Source organism: Callorhinchus milii, unplaced genomic scaffold (assembly GCF_018977255.1).
Source record: "Callorhinchus milii isolate IMCB2004 unplaced genomic scaffold, IMCB_Cmil_1.0 Scaffold5, whole genome shotgun sequence".
Classification (NCBI taxonomy): domain Eukaryota; kingdom Metazoa; phylum Chordata; class Chondrichthyes; order Chimaeriformes; family Callorhinchidae; genus Callorhinchus; species Callorhinchus milii.
The window spans coordinates 12940856-12963114 of record NW_024704746.1 but is presented as its reverse complement, the minus strand read 5'-3'; the positions used below and the strand labels follow the sequence as shown (position 1 = coordinate 12963114).

At 37.0% G+C, this 22259-nt stretch overlaps 1 protein-coding gene across 2 annotated transcripts in view; it reads right to left on the bottom strand.

Moving 5' to 3' along the window:
* Nucleotides 1-22259, bottom strand: part of nr5a2 (nuclear receptor subfamily 5, group A, member 2) — an 82290-nt gene that overhangs the window by 54343 nt on the left and 5688 nt on the right. The window contains exons 4-5 of one of the 2 annotated variants that reach the window (XM_007887317.2): nucleotides 21489-21630; nucleotides 15554-16200 (exon numbers count right to left, since the gene is read on the bottom strand). In XM_007887317.2, coding sequence (XP_007885508.1) covers nucleotides 15554-16200; nucleotides 21489-21630 — 789 coding nt within the window. The remainder of the gene's footprint in view (nucleotides 1-15553; nucleotides 16201-21488; nucleotides 21631-22259) is intronic. The other variant, XM_042335367.1, reaches the window with a different exon arrangement.

Genomic DNA, 22259 nt, shown 5'->3' with positions numbered 1-22259 from the left:
AAGTGTGATTCCTGACAAAACGAGTCTGACCCAAGTTTAAAACTCCAATACAGCAAATTAACTTGCCAGTCATGTAATCCAACTGCTATCCACTTCAGCAGTCAGTGTCAGTCATTGTTCATCCAATAACATTTTGTGTAGATGCACCAATAATTTATCAAGATTTGCTTTGCCCAATGAAATGATTAATGCAGATTACATTGCACTATTAATGATTGTGTTTCGCATACAAAATACACAGTCGCTGCACTTTACTGCAAATGCTGTGAAGCAGTTTGAAACATCCTCCTAGTGAGAAAAGTGCTATATCAAATGGAAGGGTTATTATTATATTACTATGCCTCAATTTGCAATTGATACCCCAACTGAGATTAGGTAATTACCCTGATTATAAACCTTAAATACCTAATAACAAGGTACACCCAACCCATAGAATACAATTCACTTAAAAAAAATCTAAATTGCTCTTCTTCTGAAGGATTATTTAAATGCAAACATTATTTCATTCTTTTGCATTCTGGTTGGGAGCTAGCAGAGTGAATGAATTTTAAGGTGGCCCGAGTAATAACTCAATCTCCCTTGTGGACACTTGGAAACAGTCCCCATTTGTCCCCAGTGTATCATCATAATAAAACTTACCCAAGCACTGAGTTACCTTTCCTTTGTGCAATTTCCAAGATAGTATTTTGGTGCATTTTCACAAAATAAAATCCTGCATGCAAACTGCAACATGAATGTCTGGTAGTTATGGAAAGCTGGGCACTATAGTGAGAATGATACATCACACCACAGCTATATCCTATTATAAGCAGCCTGTGAAAACCAGTATTCCAAGTAAGTACAGTACTTTTCAACAACCTCGGCCAGGAGAAAGGAGCCATTAATGAATTAACTATACCACAAAGTTCTATTCAATTGCTTATTGACTGGTCTTAATGCCAGAAAGTTTGAATCCTGGTGGTTCAACCTTTCAAGGTCAATACCTGTAAAACGAGTGCCAGGTCTTAAAAATACCTTCGGACACAGCTGGGGAGGAAAACAGAATGTTGAACTATCTGAGGAGCCCAACAGACTGTCCAGTACAGTATAATTACCAGAGAACAATTATACAACAATAACAACAACAACTTGGATTTATATAACGCCCTCCACGCTGGACGGCGTCTCAGAGCGCTTCAATTATACTTAGTGATTCAGACAAAACATGGGTAGAAAGATTAGTTCTAAACCACTATCATGGCTTAGAGAAGAAAAAATGCACTCCCTTGCTAAAGAAAGAGAAGCTAATGAAGTCCACCCATCTATTTTTAAGAAAAATGTGTTGATAATTTTCCGTTTGCTGAGGCCAGCAAAATTTGAAAATGCATCTTGCTGTAGTGGTATCTTTTTTTCCTCGGACTTACATATCAGTACATTAAAATTCCCTTTCTCCATATCTGTGTACAGATAGAGCGAGTTAAGTGATGATCTTATATGCTCTGCATTGCTAAGTACATAGCTGGCTAGACGTAGCCTGAGCAGTATGTAAGAGGGTGATGATGCACTCAGTCCTCATTGTTCTCTTTGCTGTGTTCTGTGTGACTTCAGCCAAATAACTAATGAAAATGAAAAAAAACTTTTCAGTGTAATTCTAGCTATTGCCTGATGGCCAATTTATGATTATTCATGTGTCCTTATCTCTTAACAGCAATAATCTGCACAATGTATTTATAGAAGCACGGCACAATCAAATTCCAGAAGCCAACAGTAACTAATATTTCCTGGGTTTCATAGCGTTCCAAGTTTTTAAAATTTATTTACATTACCAGGGTCCAGCTTAGAAATGCAATGATTTATGTAAAAATCTCTCTCCTGTGTCACTATAAAAAAAATGTTCATACACTTTTAGGAATGTTGCACTTCATCAAATTCTGTCACGCAATTATTCACAGTCCCTAAGTAATATCTCCCTGTCCTGTGTGCAGACACGTGCACATCTGTGCGGTCTCCAGTGGAAACAAAACAGTAAGCTAACACAAAGCATGAAACTCACTGTTGCCAATGGACAGGACCCTTAGATAAGAAATGGTTAGATAATGCTGTGCTTAGACTGTGACATGCTCCGCCAGTGTCAAAGCTCTGGGAAGCTACCCTGTGTGAAAGGCGCTATATAAATGCAAGTTGTTGTTGTTAGACTGTGATTTTTGTGGCAAATTGTAAAGTGGAGCTGAGCTGCAGAGCAATCCTGAAGTGAATCACGCTGAAGTGACAAACTCCACACGGAGTTGGTTCAAGCAGCTCATTAATTTACATCGCTTCTGTATAAGCACCACTGGTACCTATCAATTCGGGCTCCATTCAGAAAGCATCATGGAGAAGATTTTGAGCCACACATTAGTTGTCCCAAGAATTTTAAGGGCTCACTTTGTCAATCTAAATTGAAGTGCTTACACCCAACATCAGAGCTCTGAACATGCACTTAATTTCCCACACACTGATGCTGCTGAGCCCATGGCCATCGCCTTAGTATGGGGAAGAAGGAATCAAGCTTCCCTCTCCACTTTGCTCTAGAATCACTATCCCTTCGTTTCCAGCAGTATAAACAGGGCATTAGTGCTCAACAGAGGATCACTGAGAGACAGACAACCTCTCCTTTATTTCTCTCTCATATTATAATTCACTTCACTTAAAGCAACCACAACAGCCTCTTGTAAGCACAAAGCTAATCCGATTCAGCTAATTGGATTTCATTCATTCATGTATACAGACAAACACAGCAGACAAGTGGCCAATTAATTAGAAGCATTCAGATTTGAAATGTGCTTCCTTTGATTGGAATTCATTTTATTATTGTATTTCCAAAAAAGGATTCGGAAACTTAAGTAGCTAAAGTGAGGCAATTACAAAATTCTCCAGTGTGTTATTTTCACAGTGGGATGTAATCAGCAAGCACTTCTGGAACCAGACATGCACTTGAGAAGAGTAGAAAAATATTAATTCTTTTCTAAACTAGCCATCTCATAAAACATTATTGGAAACCATTTAATAATATGAATGAAATGAATGAACAACTTTCACTAAACCTTCTCTCATTCATCCTGCTGTGGAGTGAAGTTTTTTTTAAAACATAACTCAATTTCCAATTATTTGTAATTACTCAGTAATTTTTCCAATGCAATTATTCTGTTTTCCTTTATGTGCACAAGTGAGAAGGGGCTCATCAGAGGACAGATCCCCAAACAGAGAGCTTTTTCATCGACTCTCCATCCATTGTGTTAACTCTCATGTAAATCAATGTTGTCCTGGGAGTAATGTTGTAAAATATGGTATTAACACCCCTTAATTATTTTATAATATAGTCAAACACTTTCTATTTTAAATTAATGGGAGGGAGGAGGTAGGGAGGGAGGGAGAGCAAACTAAGGATAGAAAGGGTTTGCTTAACATTGTAAAATTAAGTGAATTACAAAACCCAGAATGCAACAAATTAAATCATTCAATTTCAACAAAGTTTCATGTCACAATCTTCATATTAAAACAAGTTCTGATTACAAGCCTCCTCTTATAACAAGCTCTGGTAATGCTCTCATTACAATAAGGTTTAACCCTCGGGGGACAGCAATTTCAGAAATGTTCCCTGTTGGTTTCCCTGGACCAACTACAATTGCAAGTTTTATGCTCAATTACTGCAACCGTGCATATAACTTTAATTTTACAGTAAAAAAAACTCACTCATAGTTCTATTAGGTAATAATGTCTCTAAATTATTAAAACAAGTACAAAAAAATAAATTCTATGCAAAAAGTGATTTAATAACCTGCACTATGTTTTTCCCTTTCACTTCCCTCTTTTTGCTTTGTGACTCTTCTGTTTCTAAAAAAAAGTTCTACCCTCCTTTACCTCCCCTGTTTTTAAGAGTTTTTTACATTTACTTTCCTTCATTCTTCTTCACTGCCTCCTCCCACTATTCACTGTAGAGATGCAAGTGACATTGAATAATGCAATTAATAAGTTTGTTCATTGTTGACATCTAAGAAGCATAACATGCTGCGTTCAGGAAACCGGTCTGAGATGTGCTATGTGGGTGGACATTAAAAGAACCCCATTGAAAAAAGAGTTTCTTGGCCAACAATCTCCGACATAAGTCAATCATTAATTTCATGGCTGCTTGTGGGACATTGCTGTGCTCAGATTAGCTGCCATTCTTGCCTACAAAATACAGTCACTACACTTTAAAGCAATTGCCAGTGGTGTGCTTTTGAGATGTTCAGCTGTTACAATTACTTTATCAAATGCAAATATTATTATTATTATTATTGAAGAGTGTGTGCATCTCTGGAAAATCAGCATTGCAGTACCATTCCAAGTTCAGGAATCACCATGTAGCTGAAGCCTGAGAGTTCTAAGTGGGTCTGTGGCTATTTTCCAAACTACTTAGCAAACATTTTCTCCATATTTAAAGGCTATTTTAAGAGCAGCACCTGCAGAAATTGCATTGTATGGTGAAGTACATGGATTCAGGACTGCCATGTGTCATTTGTAGCATTGGAAGGGGAAGAGCTAAAATGGTCTGAATGTCATACAGTTCCTTTCCAACTGGGATCAGTTAACACTCTGCGCAGGTGAATCCTGAAAGTCTCCAAACAATGTGATTTTATAAGTCCATTCAGTGGAAACATTTAAATTTGAAGAATTCTTATTCTGAACAAAGGCACGGCACAATGAATCTCTGGCAATAAAGCGTAGTTTCCTGCCAAAAAATATTTCTTATTGTGTTCTAAGAATGGAAGATTCTAAGCTTCCAACAAGAATCTGATGAGTAAACAAATTTGACACAATCATCGTTATCTGCTGGAAATGTTCCACTAGCGCGAATGGAGCCATCCACTATCCCTGCTATTTGGGGGAAAAAATGGGAAAAGAGTTAAATAAAATACCACGTTAATGATCATGTGGCTCATTCTCTGGAATCGTGTGGATTGTACTTGACTTTAAGCACCACACTGTAACCATGACAGAGAAAGGGAGGAACAGCAGAGTTCAGCTAAGGGTACTATTTGGATATAGTGTACCATAATACAACTCTCATGAATGTATGTGCCCATTCTCTTGGTCTGACAAGCAATTTAAAGATATGAAGGAAAAACACTGTAACTTGCTTCTCTTTTATACGTAAAACATTTTTCAAACATCATCTCCCAAGATTTTCACTTTTTAGGTTTTTAATTTCCTTCAGTTTTGTTCCAGTAATTTTCGGTTTTGTTTTCACATGAGTCAGTCAGGCTGACTTTGTGCCAGCTGTGATGTCCCTTTGAAAACAGTATGAGCAGGAGAGGGCAATAGGTTTCCAGGCTGCCCCATATTTATTGCACTCTTGATTCTCACATTGATTTCCAATTGGCAAAGGTCAGTGATTGAAAAATGTACCTTTAAGATAATATGAACAAGATACCTTGTTGCTATTAAATAACCAGCAACGCATACCTGCCTTTAAAGTCTGTGAGACCAATGTCATTAGTACCATCTTATGGAGACTGGCAAATGAGTTCTCATTGATGTCTGAGTTGACTCCATTGACTGTTAATAGAATTTTCATAGATCGAGGATGAAACAATTATTGAAGGTTGTAATGACTGACTCTTTAATAATGTGGTTCCACACCACACACACAGAGATCTTGAAAACTTAACAGCAACACGATGCTCTACTCAATCTGTCATGACATTCCACACTGATTGAAGTAACCTAGGAAGTGATTCCTTTCATCAGCGGTGTTAGTTAAACTTCCTGGTGCAATCATCAAGCTGCCATAATACTGCCTTCTGAAAACCACCCACAAAGCAATCGTGAGATTACTGAAAAACCTTTCTCTACTTCCAGCTAAGTTTCACACTTGAGCGGATATCTCAGACATACTGTGGCAATGTTGCACTGTGTTTACTTCAAACAATATCAATGGTTGGGCAGTCAAAAAATACCAAAAATATCAACAATTTTAAGAATTTTTTTTAATCAAAATCTTTTTCAGAATCTGGAATTTTATTGTTTTTTTTATTGAGAAGTTATTGTTTTAGTTTAAAAGCTTCCCTGCGGCCCACACACACTGAAACATTTGGGTAGTTTCTTCTGAAGGATACTGAAGTGCAAATTATTTAACAAGAGAGCAAAAGCTGTGTGAACACTGACCTGCCCGATCTGCCCCACCATTGATGGATGAGTTGTCAGCCCTTCTGTCCCTGTTCTTTAAAACCCCATCTAAGAGTACCTCCATCTCACACCCTCCCTCTCCACTTTTAAACCCCACCTTCAGATTTACCTATTTGACTGCGCTTTCAGTTTTCTCCCTTCTCCTCCCTTCCTCGGTTCTTCTTTCTCCCTCCAGTTCAGGTTCCTAACCAGCTGTATGAAGCGCTTTGAGGTGTCCTTTCAATGTGAAAGGCACACCGTGAATGTAAATAGTATTGTATTTGTATTGTACCATGACTCTGTATTAGTCTGGTCCTTGTATTATGGCAACAGAGAGAATGTTCCGTTAACATTGAGGCAACAATGTACTTGTGTCATATTTCACAACCCAAACTCATGAAGCTGCACCACATGCATTTAGTTTGTGTGCTGCTTACGTTCTGTAGTAGTGTCACAAAAAAGCCCATCAAACTTTTACTACAGGCTCCTCAACAAAAACACCAATTGTGAGACTTCCATTCATCACAACAACAATCTCTACAATGCCAATAAGTATTGAGTGAAGAGCAACTTTCTGCTAGATACTGAATTCACACTCCCCAAACAAGGACCATTACTGCATCACAGAGAGGGAATGTTCATCTCACTCAGGGACACATTCGAACTCAGATCCAGGTGCTGACAGGCATTGTTTCCACTCACTGTGACCCTCTTCCCTCACTAAAGAAACTCACACAAATTGTTTTAAATGCTAAAGTAAATCATTTGTAACCTCCAGAGGCATAAATGTACAACATATGTAATTAAAAATAGAAATATATATTTCTATAGAATTAAAAAATAATAAATTAAGTGTGCTACAGGACAATGCCAGTGTCTTGATGTTATAGATTCAAGATAGAAGCTTGTTCCATAAATGTACTTGTGAAAGTATTGCATATTCAGATCTGCTACTGAAACTCATTTCAGGTTATAAATGAAACTCAGAACCACATGTATTCTTTAAACGTCTTGCGGATATTTTCTTTATCCTGGTTTTCACGCTGGCCAGATTATAATGTTCAATGCAGATCTGAGTTGTCTTTATCCATTCTGATCATAATATTCATCAGCAGGCAGCTCCCTCCAATTCTGATGAGGGCAAAGCAGGAATAATTGCCATTACTGCTCCCAAGGATAACCAGTGGGAAATGCAGTACTGAGCAGAGGGCTGGGTACCACCATTGAATAGAGCATCAAGGTATTCCTGATCTGATAACAACTCCCCTTCAACACATTATTTCTTATCGAAGTAAGGTAACTCCTGATTACTCATCTAACCAAGGGAGAAGGGCACAGTGACGAGTTATCTGGAGTGGCGACTTAGACATCTGTATAAATACATAAATAAATCAGTTTGGACATTGACAGCATGATGACTTAAGTGGTAGTAATTCACGGTTGAGTTATCAGGAGGTTACTATAGTTACATAAAACCTGGATTGTGCAAATCAATTTCTAGGTTGTGTAAAGCAATGTTTAGGCACTTCATGTGTTCAGGCATCAGGTACAAGCAACGATTTCTGATCTATGATCAAAATACCTGCTAGTGACGACATAAATTAATTGATAAATTATAGGTAGAGTGTGGAAGGGGACACCTACTTGGAATTATGTTAACACAGTCAAATCATACACAGCTGCAGATACTCAGGAGGTCTCCTCTTCAAGTGAGAACAATATTTTTTAAGTTCAGCAAATCAATGTGATTTATTATCTGTATTTTTATTAATGGTACCAATGGCTTTGCTGGGGTGACAGTTACATATATGTTGCAGCGATGTGGCAGAGAAACTGTTAAAAACACTGGATTTGAATGCTGACGAGTACTCTGCTTGTTGCAGAAGTGTAACAAAGATGTGTCCTTGTTAATACCTTAATTGATGATCAATGACCTTATCTGTACAATCACGGAAGGAATGTGCCAGGGTTCAAAAACACTAATCCACCTAAAGTTAATCCTGCAACAACAATTTGCATTCATATCGCGCCCCTCACACGGGGTAGCATCCCGGATTGCTCAGAAGCGCTTAAAGTTAACCCTAACTTGAATTTGGGGCTGAAGTTGGTGATCAGATCATGGAAATGTGCTAAGAATAAGTTTCTGTGGCTATGTATCAAGTCAGGATGCCCCCTCCAACCCCCACCCGAAAAAAAACAATCAAATAAGGAGTTTAAATAGAAAGCTGTTACATTTCTGCTTTGAAAATTACATGTGCTGCCCAACTGAGTAAATGCTCAAAACACATTGCTAAGAATTGATGGTATAGGAAGGGAAGCCAGAAAGGAGTTATTCAATGAATGAAGAGACACAATTTTGTCAAACCATCATATAATGAGTTGAAATAAAGTGAAACAACAAGTAGCAGTGGCCACAAGTGCTCACTTGTGTTCAAAAGTTCTATTGCCTGCATATGTACCCAAGGAGAAGGCATGAGAAACAACATAACCTTTGCCAGTGGTTCAAACTCATAAGTATTTCAAAAGGACCAAGAAAACAGTTTTTGCAGTTTTGAATTGAGGAAAAATATTCAAAACAGTTTTAATGAGAAATTACTAGTGGGTTACATTTATGAGTATGCTGAAACTAAATATCCACATTTCTGGGGAACACAGAACATTTAGAGTAACTGGTTGAGCAGCGACTAAGTAAGAGTGACAATTTCACAGAATCCTGGAGAGATACCGAAATAAATTGTGTCATTTTGGTTGGCGGATTTTACTTTCGATCCCATGTTCCCAGATAACAATTTTCAAATACGTTTTGCAAGAAGTTTTTTTACTCTTAAATACGGAAGGAAATCTAATCTTACAACTGTATTTACATGACCTAATAAAGTTAGTATTATCCAGCTATTGTTTATATCTCACATTTGAAACACAAATCCTAAATATTGCTTTCACTTTCTGAAATCATTACTTTAAATGATTGAAGAAAAAGATGCCACATATGTTCCCTTAATATGGTCACAAAAATGTAGCCAACAAATAGATATTACTTTTATATAACAGCCTTCCTGTACATGCAGTTAGCTTCATTATTGCATTGTATTATTATATAATGTTACAGTTGCAATTCCTCAATCTTCTCACTGCTCATGTTACTCAGTAGTTATGTGATAAATGGAATCCACTTTTTTAAGATTGGGCCTTTCACAAAGATCATTGCGATGTAAATGCTCACACAAAACCACCACAACATGCACAGGAACATGTACACAACATGTACAGTGCCCACTCTAACACAGCAAAAGCTTGATAATCTTGTTGGGATCTGTTAATGAGCATTATTATTGGAGGAAACAAATTTTGATACATGTGCAAGTGTTTTCCTCCACATCAGCACAAAACGCTCCACGGTATTTAGTGACATGTTGCTTTCTCTGTAATGACTGGCCATTTCCTTTATTAACTCCAGTGTTGAATCAGATTGCAAAATAAAGTGCACAAAAGCCTGAGATCTAAATTGTAAATTTCATAAAATGATAAGTAAATAGCAAATCCTGTAGATACGCTGATCCAGCTCTCTGGGTTGGCCACTGATTTCAATTTCAATTTCTGTATAACGGCCTCAGCTCCCGGCAAGAGATTAGTATCTTTGCTCTTTTCAAATCCTTTTGCAAATCTCGCAATTTAGATCCCCATTACCTACAGATGTGGAAACTGTCAAAATGCAGAAATGCTTAAACTTCACCGTAACTATAGCATGACAAGTATCAAATCCGAAGCAGTATTAAAACAAATCAAGCAACAACTGGGAAAGAAAATATTCCTTTAAACTCCAGTAGTAGTGTGCACAATTCTATTGGAAACATCTGTGCTGGGAATATAATCTATCTATGGTCTTCCTGAAAGAGCTGCCCTGCTCTCAATGAGTAGGATCGATTGCACACTCAATTCCTTGAGCTAAGAACAGTCCAGTCCTTGCCAGAATAAATGATTGTAATCATTTATCTCTTTCACTTCCTTTTTTGTGGGCCTACAGTTGACAAAAACTGAAAAGGCCAGCAGAGCAATGCAAGTGACCAGAGTGGGTAAATCAGTGTCCTTTGCAGTAGTTCCTTCCTGTTTTCTATTGAGAATCAAGATAAAATGAAAGGCTGCTGCTGACTGATAGTAATGGTGTACATTTCATATGTACTCAACAAAAAATGATAGCGTCCCAATCCTCTAGTGGGTAAAGATGCTACCCAGTGCACCACAAAGACATGAAATAGATTGTAAGGTCAGAGGGTTTGACTCTCGATCCATGCTGTGCTAGTTGATCTCAGCCTATGTGAAGTGCTAAACTGGTTTATAACCCCTGGTCTAGGGATAATAACAATAATAATCCCTTCATTTTATATAGCGCTTTTCACATCTTCTAGATGTCTCAAAGTGCTTCATAGAATATACTGTAAAGTGAATAGAACGTATATTTGTGGATGAAACGCAGCAGACAATTGCGCACAGCAGTGTCCCACAAACAGTTGTGGTTTGAGTGACCAAATTATTATTTTTTTCTTGAGGGATTATTAACAGGTGTATGGAGGAAGGAAACTTGCCCAAGGCTGCGCCCTGCTGGGAATCGAACCCAGGTCTCTCGCTTGCGAGGCGAGTGGTCTAACCACTGAGTTTCAGGACTCCACAATGTCACCTGGGGAGGGTTGGGGGGGGCAGGGGTGTTCGGGGGAATAAACTAGTGAAGGTTCCCACTCCTGACCAGTAACCATCAGTGATATCCGCCAGCAGGTGTACATGTGGGGATGAGAAGAGTTTCAAGCTTGGCTTGCGTGTCCTCCATTATCAAATAGAGTCCTGGAGTCCTGTAGCTCAGTGGTTAGAGCACTCGCCTTGCAAACGAGACACCTGGGTTCAATTCCAGGCAGGACGAAACCTTGGGCAAGTTTCCTTACTCCACATACCTAATAAAAATATCTCCCCAAAAAATAATAAATCGGTCATTTTCAATCCACGACTGTTTGTGGGGCACTTCTGTGTACAATTGGCTGCTGCATTTTGCCCACAAATATACAGTCAATTCACTTTACAGTCTATTCTGTGAAGCGCTTTGAGACGTCTAGAAGACATGAGAAACGCTATATCAAATGCAGGGATTATTATTATTATTATTAAATAGACTGCCAGCACTCACTGTCCCAAAGCATGACTACAAACAGGTGAGAAAATTGGCAGAAAAATGCCAATCTCTGTCCAGATTGCTGCTAAACAAATGAAAATCTGTGATTAAAATATGCGAGTATGACCGCACACACCGTGTATTGGTGCTACAACAAATTGCATTGTGACACCACACTTCCAAACATGTCAAGTACCACTGAGAAAACCAACAGCTGGAAATCAAAGGTTTTGCTCTAGAAAACAGTTTTTGGCAAACCAATGCAATGGAGCACTGTATTGTATCATTTTCCCAATCTCCATTCAGTTTAATCTGTGAAATTCAGTGAAGATTTTTTATTTTGAACTCTAATGAGAATAGACAGAAAATAGGTGTTTCTGCAAACCCTGTCCTTATTACTGTTTTCTGCCATCTTTGACTATTATGCTTTAGCTTCCTCCTGATCTGATGCTTTCACCCTGAATTCCTTTGTGGTTGGTATTAATAATAATAATAATAGTAATAATAATAATACTTGCATTTGATATAGCGCCTTAGGTCGTTAACACGTCTCAAAGTACTTCACATAATATATTGTAAAGTGGATTAACTGTACATGTTGTGAGTGAAAGTTTGGGTAAAGATTGGAGTTTATATAATTAGGGCCAGGGAAACAGGAATTAGAGCCAGTAACAAAATTTCCGACTTCGTATCATTCTTGATGATAAATAAACAAAGTTCTGACATTTTGTCACAATTCTATTAAAACTGACACTTTCCATTGTTGATTTCCATTTATGCCGACTGACTTACACAAAATGTTTATATGTGTACACACTGTATCGTGTTGGTGTCATAGCAGTCAGATATATGTGCACTAAGCAAACAATGGAATCATAACAGGAAACAGAACATTTAGAATGGTCATTGCAAAATGGTTCATCGCAAATGTTCCTCTGCTCAGAAAGGTCATTAATTCTACTCATGTCACTCTGTGTTGATATTGACACGGTTTCCCTGACACGTTGAAAATGAAAGTTGTATAAATCTAACCAGGTCTTGCTTAAAGGAAGGTTCTTTCCAGAAATAAAAAGGTTCAGTAAACTTTACATGTGTGTTTGTGTTTTAGGGGGAGGGGTAGAGAAGAATGAAGTAAAGAGAAAAGTATCAGTTTTATCCAATAAATGAGGGCATGAGTTTATAAAACTACACAAAGATTTTCTTAACTGTTTCTCACCCAGATGGTTCCCCTTTAAATCTCTAAACTTATTTTTTTACAGCATTCTACTGAATTAATTACTTAAAAACCTCTTAAAAAGTATACTCCACTGTGAGCGTAATGTACCCATTAATATATCATTTCTATTAACCAAATTCTGCAGTGTATGATATATAGAGAATTAATCACCGACTGAGTAAGAGGTCCTTGAAACAAATATTCCCATTAACAATCACCCATTAGTGTGCACTTTATGTAGAGGTTCATATTTATCTACATTGACATATCGTCCTCTTTGGTTGGGCAACAAAATAAATGTTGCTTGATTGAATATTTCTTGATTTATGGCATCAACCTATGCTATTTTGTTATTTCCATGATTATTTTGTTGGCCAATCAAAAAGATTAGCCACCACTGTCCTAGGGAGATGATGTATTTTCAACTTTTTTTTACTATTCCCTTCTTCTTTCATTGAATACTTTTAAACAACCAGATACAAACAAAAATAAAAAATAAACTATTTTTTGTATTATTCTTGCAATCCTTGCGACAATCAGGGAACACACATTTTAAGTGGAATATTCCACTGCAATAATATGACCATTGGATGAAGGAGGAATAGCCTACATTCACCCTGAACAAAGAAATCTACACACAAGGGAAGAATTCTTACAAATAATCGTTTCCAGTATTTTAGATTCTATATCAATTCAGATGAGTAGCGTTCTTTCAGCTTTGGAGCATTGACATCAGCGTTGTAGTCTGTCTCATAGATATATTGAAAGGACACAAGAATATCACCAAAGAATAGATGATATAACAACAAGTTGCATTTGTAGAGCATGCTTCACACAGGGTAGCATCCCTGAGCGCTTTATCTATGTAAAGTTAGAAACAAATTCTGCAGTATTTTCTTTTAGTGTCACCTATAGGTAAGGTTCAGCCACCAAACTGAATCCTGGTCTGTACTGAGTTAGCTGATATCAGCCGGGTAGCAATAAAGCACTACTATTGGTGATATCATGCCTGCAATGGAGGGAATCAAAACAGACAGGACTCCTTTGCCTGATCTCTATCAGGTGACCCCATATGAGAGGCATATACATATGAATGTTGGATGAGAATTGGCCTTAGCTATAATGCCCCCCGTAGTTACCTTGCCTGCTGATCCACCACGATCAAACAGGATGAATGGCTCAAGAAAGACATCGGACCACCACTCCAGCCCCCACACACCCCCACCCACCAAGAGAGATTGTTTTAGAAGAGGAGGGAGCAAACATGGAGACAAACATCCAAGACTTGCAAACCAAAAACTGAACTGAATTTAACCAACATATCACTTTCTCCTGCAGATACTGCAACACACACTCCTTAAGATACACTATTGTAGGTATTCCTATGCAGAAGGTTTATGTTTACTATTGCATACTCTTCAACATTTCTCTATAAACTCTTCTGATAAACTACAGTACACACATTTCATAAACTATTACATACACTCCTTAAATACACTGCTCTTCCTAGTATTTACATACACTATGCACTCTGAAATGGATCTAGAATCATATTTTGCACAAATTTCTTCTCACTACAGACATTCAAGGGAGAAATTCACCTGAGTCTAGATTTATTCCTTTTATGTAGCATTTTAGAACAGAATTCAGAATTTGGCAGATTTAAACTTAACTGTGATGTTACTCTAGTTTCTTACATCCACCAGAAAACTAGCTTCAATATTAATACTATATTAATTCTACATAAATATAATAAATCTAGACCCAGGTGGAATTTCTCCCCTTAAACCTTGAGCTGAAAACAGCTCTTTTAATGTTTTACTTCAAATAGATAACATCCTCAGGTTTCTGGGTCTGAATCATTGATAATAAATAACAATGTGACTGCTTGCCACTTGTCAGAATAATTATTTTGCATACATTTCAGAGACTGATAATTAACAAAACAACATGTTCAAAAAAACACCAACTAAATAACAGCAACCATTCTGAAAGGCTTTTTTTAAGACTCGCCCCAGTTTGAAAACGTTTTCTTATATTCTTACCTTATGTTTTAAACCAAACATAAATTGCTACTGATTAAAGGTGCAACAGCCCCGAAATTCACTTATAATAATAATTTGGTCACTCAATGCACGACTATTTGTGGGACATTGCTGTGGCGATTGGATGCCACGTTTCGCCCACAAAATATAGTCGTTCACTTTACAGTATATTCTGTGAAGCACTTCGAGACGTTCAAAGATGTGATAAAGTGCAAATGCAAAGATTATTATTGTTATTATTATGTAGTTTTAACATATAGAATGAAAGTAGTGGACTTAACCAAGATCAAGTTCCTAATGTCATCTGAATCGAACAGTTGATTTTTGCCAAGTGAGATGGAAGATATTTAATGGGGGAAAAAAAATCCACATATCACTAAGTGTAGCAAAATTACAGATGCGCACTACTGGGGTAAGAATTCCAGGTCCTATGCACATTGTCAATGTCGCTACACAAATAATTTTTATCCCTATCTTATCAACACAATCCCAGAGGGAGAAACTAATGTTGTGGATACAATTTATAAATTGTATACTGTTCAGAGATTTTAAACCAGAAATAACATTCTACATCTCAGAACACATTTTGGGGATGATGATATCTTTGTTGGTAAGGATAGCACTTTGACTATGTCTCATATTGGGAAAAAACATTAACTATGTACATAATTGATGGGTGTCAGCTTGGTAGTTAGTGTACCAGCATATACATGTAGTGTACATGTACTGGAGATGTAGTAACATCATCCTCTGTGTGTCATAATGTGCTTTTCAGCAAATCAACTATTCTACATGTTGAATTGTACAAGTGAATTAATGGGGAGTCGAATCTGATACTTTGGGAAATGTTCACTCTACCTCTTCTTGAACTGACTGAAATGAGTCAATCATTCAATCAGAGAATGCATAATGATTACCTCCCCCTCTCTTGGACTTGTATAGCAGTACAATACAAAATTGTAATCATACCTTAAGTTCTCTGAAGAATATGCTGCTTCGTGCCCACTCAACAATAGAGAAGAGGGTCTGATCTGCCATCTTGCACATAAGCCCAAAAGTGCTGAGCTTTTCATGTTTGCCCCTGCTCGCCTGCTCTTGGTGCAGGTAGGACAGGATCTTGGCCTGCACCTGGGGCTCATCTGGTTCACACTTCAAGAGTTCCACTATAAGATGTGGAATACTGGATGGAGAGTTGGTCTGGTAGGTGTCCATGTAAGGGTAGCTCATTAGAGACTCAGGGGAGCTAGTGTAGGGATCTGGATATTCTGACTTGATAGTACGGCTTTGATAAGGACTATAGGTTTGGTAGCCTTGCAGACTGGGATGTGTTGGCATTGCCATGCTAATTGGAGACGTTACAAATGGACTTCTGTCGTAGTCTGTTGGTGGCAAGGCAGGGTGGTTCAGAGGTAGGCCTTTGGAGGCTGAGTGGATGTTTTGAATGGCAGAAGATATCGTCAGGTCTGTTGGCATTGTCTGCATCACCTGAGTCATGGCTTCCAGTTTAAGTCCATTTGCTCGTATCAGGGCTTTCTTCTGTTGTTTTAGAGCCCTGTCCCTCTTGTACATTGGCCCAAACTTGTTTCGACCTCCACGCATACGGTCAGCCCTTACAGCTGTAGAACATATATTTTTAAATTGACAGAGTTAGTGAGGCGCAATCAAAAAAATACTTGCCATTAAGAACATTTCAATAGCTTGCAAATTCTTAGTGTAAAAAAATTCACATAACATCAACATCCTTTCCAAAATAAAGGAAGTAAACACAAAGCACTCCAAATTTTTGGGGGGCTGAATTACATCAGCCAGCTTCTATTTTGAACACATGCTGTTTTGAATATAGAAAATAAGAAGTTGATATAGTTTATCAGATTAGTAAATCCTACAGCAGTAACATACTATATGCAGATATGGTATTGCCATTTTAAGTTGATATTATTTTAAGTTGACTTATCTTTACCACATAGCAGAAATTGTTAGAGGATAAAGAAAGCTGCTACAGCCATCTGAAAAAGCAACCATTGTAACCTGGCAGATTCTTGCACAACTGCAACTACTTTAAGTATCAGCGTGTTTATATGCACTAGGGATTTCATTGTATATTTTTGCTCTGTGTTCACTGAGTGCAGTATGTATCTCTGCGGCAAATTTACGAGTGGTAACATTGGCTATCAGATAAGCATTAACATTTTCTGTGCTTATAAATAGAGAATGATTTGCGCTATGACAATGCTGTAGCATTAGACCTAGTAACGTCAAAGGTTTCTTCTTCGGGTGATAAGTTGATTACAAAGTATCCCTTCCTATACCTTCAAAATTGTTTGTCTAACAAAATTACAATTATATTCCATATATTCATCATAAATTTGAAAAAAAAATAATTGTAAGCAAACTGTTAAGGCAATCAACAAAGAAGCTTTGTATAAAATAAGAATTTAATAGCTTTAAGATTACACTCCAGTGGGATGCTAAGATTCCCTTAATCAAATGTAATATTATTCTACTATATACCTCATTCATAGCTCTCAATACTTAACCTATTACCATTGAGGATGCTTGAAAACAGCTGCCTTCATTTTTTGTCTCCTATAACTTTTACATCACTTTTTTAGTTTTTCCTTTGCTTGAACCATGTTGCACAAAAGCTGTGTATTATATAAGAACCATTTGGATATTTCGTTAGTGAAAAAAACAAAGAAGCTCATTTAGAACCCAGTGCCACTGTTATGTCTTCTAATATCTCTGGAATTAAAAATAATTAAAACAAATCCAGTTCAACAGATGCCTTGGGAATAATTTTAATGGCCTCTGTCACAGCAGTATCTGTCACCACTGAGTTGTTCTAATGGCCACTGAGATATTCTCACTGAAGCGGTTTCATCTATTGGTGACTAAAGAAACGCAGGAACCTCTTGACAGCTGCATGACATGTTGAGGTTGTTGCAAGCCACACTTGAGGTTACATTTGCAGCTTTTTATCCTTGGGATTAGTGTGATATTAAAAATTTATCACAGAGCTTGTGTATCCATTATAAGGACATTGACAATTATAAGTTCAAACCGACATGGTAGAATGGGGGGCAATAACTAATTGTGAGTCCTATTGGGAAAACTCTCTTGGCTTGAAGAAATCTAGCTGAGTGCTTGCATTTAGGTGGCTATATATTTTGCTAATTTTCCCTGTTGACTATTAATATTTATCATAAAATGTTTCTGAATCTTACTGGTCCCAAATGTTGCACTGACTACAAATGTTGGGTAGGGGTGCGAGAATGACTTTTCACTCCACAGGGAATGTGGGATCGATTGATCTGCAGATTGCTAAGTGTCATCGAAACACTGTTTATAAGTATGAACTCTGCAACCAGCTGGAGTAAGAAATTCACCCACTGCTGGAAGCAGTGTGACTGCAATATGGAAATGCTGGCTCAAAGCTCTGAATCACCTCAGAAGCTCTTTTACAATGCAGGGCACATAATCATATATTAGAAATGCCAGTATTGAAGATCGACCGCATAAGACTCAAGACTGTTCCAAATTCTTTTGGAATTAGTCAATTTGTTCTATCATATAACTTTGCAATCATTTTTTCACAACCTTTAAAACCACTCATTTTGAAAATATAATTCTGGAACAATCATTAAGAGTAGTTTACAGAACATGGTTGCAGCAGACATGATCACTGATAAAGATGTGGCCAAAGTGCAACCATAGAATGATTCCAGAGGCCCAAAATTCCACCTCGTCTTACTTAACCTGTGAAACCATTTTATCTTAAAATTTAAAATTGTGCAGAATCGTGGAAAAGTCATCAATTCGGTCTTAATGTGGATATAATAATACTAATATGATAGCTTTCTGCAGTTATTTTAAAAAAAAGTCCAAATTCACACAGAACTGAAGAATTAAGAATTAGGAATTCTCACGGTGTTTAATTTTGAGATATGTTTGATCCCAGTTATGTTCCAGCATCTCATCACTGAAGTGAGTTGAATTGATTTTGAAAGATAAGAATGGTTTGGGTTATACAGAGTAAAATGTCAAATATTGCAGAAGGATATAGAATGATGGAGAGATGTAAAATGGCAGGGTGTGACAATTCACTGAAGGTTCCAGTCAATGCTATCAACAAAACTTATCAAACACTACGTTTCATCTCGAGAGCATTTGATTACAAGTCAAAAGAAATTATAGAGTCTTCTACAAATTATTTCTGAGCCCACGTTCAGAATATTGCGTGCATTTTTGGTCACCCTACCTTCGGAAAAATATTGAAAGATAACAGAGGATTCAGAAAAGAGTTACCAAGATTATTCTGAGACTTAAGGAGAGGTTTGCAGAGCTGAAAATGTTTCATTAGAGAAAAAAGAATGAGAGGCCATGATCCAGGTCTTTAAACTAGTGTGAGGCATAGGTGATACAAATCTAAGCAGACTATTTGACTTGCGTCATGAAAGCAGAACGAAAGGGTAAGATTTTCAATTTAACCAGTTTCAAGTTAGCCTAGTGATTCAAAGATTTTTTTTTGCAGAATAGTGGATACCTGACAGATTCACTGCAAAATTATTCAATGCCTCATTGATTATTACATCATTTAAAAAGACTTTTTAAGTATTAGCTTGTAAATAACATTGGAGGAAGCTTAAGGGTAAATTAAAACCGTGATGAACAAATATTTCATTGAATACAATAACTTATTTGTGAGGCTGGAACTAGGTAAGTTATTTTATGTGGACCTAAGAGCAGGTTTGAACAGTTGAGATCCCATGATAGATAGATACTCTTGAATTTTGCTTATTAACTGGAGTTCGAGAAATATCTATGAAGAATTTATTCAAAGAGATAAGGTGGGTGTTATGAGGTGAACGTTTTAAACTGTCTGTGGGTGGATTGCACTTTGTGGCCTGAATGGCTTTTTCTTGTTCTATCTTTCTTATAGTTATGATGGGAATGACAGAGCAACAGAAAAAGAGGTAGAATGACACACAGTGACTACAATGGATGTAGTGATGTGAAACATTATTAAAGTAGCATAAGGTGAACATGGATAATACAGAATGATCAAGAGTATTTTTTCTGATTTAATTGCATGAGGCAGCAGAGTGGGAGCAAGGGTAAAGTATAATGTGGAATGACGCAGAAAGTCAATGCAAAATGAATTCAGCTTCTATCAGGATTTGAAATGACAATGATTTATGAGCTAATTCTCATTGACAAATTGCAGCTTTTAAAATTTAATTTCCAAACATAAATATTCAATTTCCAATAATGCTGAAACTACGTCCTTATCTCCCCTTCAATATTCAATGCATTTTCATTCATCATATTGGGGTTTCTGCATTTAAAATCTTTAGATGTTGAAAACCATCACTGTAGGTTTTGCAAGATGTTCCTTCAGAATTATAATTCTTGCTTCTAAACAAAAGTGATAAAATAGAAAACAGACACCATTGAACTGCCAAATTCTAATAGATCACAGATTTAAACTGTACATTTTCAGCATGGTTTACTAATGTTGTAATTAATCAAATCATTAAAATAAATTCTACTACCCCAAATTATCAAATAATATAAATTTAAAAAAAGAAAGTGGCGTTCACAGGTTCACACACGCTGAAATATGCGAGATGTGTGCGCCTCTGATGAAATTCTTGTCACTACTGCATTATATTGTATAATTATGGATGTTACAATAGCTAAATTCAGTTTATACCAAAATAAATTCACTAAGAACTATCCTTTGGCTAAATAATGTTAAATATTAGCAGCCCACAACACAAGAAAGTGATTATGGTATTCATAGTTGATTGCNAAAAAAGACAAAAGTTCAATGTACATTCAACCACCACACATTGCCATAGGAATACTGAAGCAATTCTGAATGAATATGATCAAGTGAAAAATAGTGTTGGAAAGGCAAATTACAATATGTTTAAAAAAAGATAGTAATAATATTTCTATGAGCTTTCAACAGCTGATCATTGCCACATATGCTAATATGACATAACCAGGAAGGTACATTTGGAAAAACAAATCAACTGTTTTAAAATTGCTTTAAAAATAAGATTGTATTTTAATTTGGGGAACATATTATATCTTCGATCAAACATTTTGTAAATAACTGCAGAAGCATAGTTTTCTGTTCTTGGGTAACCGCTATGTGAAGGCACTATACAAATAATAAAAATAATGCTTCCATTTGATATAGCACGTTATCACACCTTCGAGACATCTCGTAATTATGAGATTGTATTGTATTGTATGTCAATATGTCAATTTGTAAACCTCGGACAAGAAATAAGAGTCCCTTCCTATATATTTAAACTTAATACAAACGTGATCAATTATTTCTAAACCTTATTTTAATGGGAAAAGATGTAGGTTTATAACATGCTGTTTTGACTCGGGGTATAAAAAATCTCATACCTTTTGAAACTGCGAAGTTATTTATCCTAATACAGAACGTGATATAATTTCAATCCATTTTAATTTAAATGGACCTATCTCTTTAACTCCTTGAAAACATTTAACTTATATTATATTATATATATATATATTGCAAGACTCCTGCAATTTATTTATATATTTAAAACCCACCTCAGATGTTTCCGAATGCTGAACAACTAAAACGTCAGGTGGGGAGCCTCCTCTCCCCTTTCCTTGCAGACCCAACAAGCACATATTGAAATATCTATAAAGTAACACTACAATTGTCATAATTTCTTCATTTAGAGATGCGCAAATGTATATCTTATTTGCATTATTTAATACGTGGACACCTGGTCCAATCTTGGTTGTATGTACCAGCATCTCTAGTATATACATCCCTGTTTTCCTGAATCCACCCATCTGGCAAAGAGAAAGACCTGGAAGTGAGAGCAAAATACAGTGGGATGGTGCTTACCTTCCAACTTCATTCCAACGCTCAGGCATTTCTGAAAGCGACAGTAGGGACACCTTTTCCTCTGAGTTTTATCGATCTGACAGTTCTGGTTTTCTATACACGTGTACCTTTTGTTATTTTGAACTGTGCGTTTGAAGAACCCCTAAAAAGGGAGTGGGGGGGAGGGAAAAAAATGCTGTGTGTGAGTGATTCAGAAAGCAATTTATTTTCCCACTTTTTGGAACATTTTTATTCCCCCCCCCCCCAAAACTACCTGGAGTTTCTGCAGAAAGTTAGGACTGTGCCAAAGACATCCAAACCGACCGAGGGCTTCACTAACTGCAGATTTAATGAGTTTTTGCGAGGCTTTGGTTTTTGTGAAACGATTATCAAATTGATGAAATAACCCTCACATGGTGTGAGATCCCCCCAAAAAAAAACTATCAAGAAAACTCTCAAGAATTGCATGATGTAAATCAGAATTGTAGCTTGGCCAGGGGTCTGTCTGGTGCACATTTAATCTGGTGTCAGCCGAATAAACAGAAGTTTACAGGACGAAACTGTGCTGAAATAAAGTCGATTTAAGCAAATGCGACAGAAAAAAAATAAATGCTTCCACAAGTTGGTAACTGTGACAAGTTTTTGTCAATCGTGATTTTTTTTTGGGGGGGGGGGGATGGGCGGGGGAGAGAGAGAGAGAGAGAGAAGGGGGGGTTTGGAAATCATTCTGCAAATTTAAACGTTTCCTTTTCTTTCCTTTCGGAACAGTTTGAAACGTTCACTTCGGTCGAT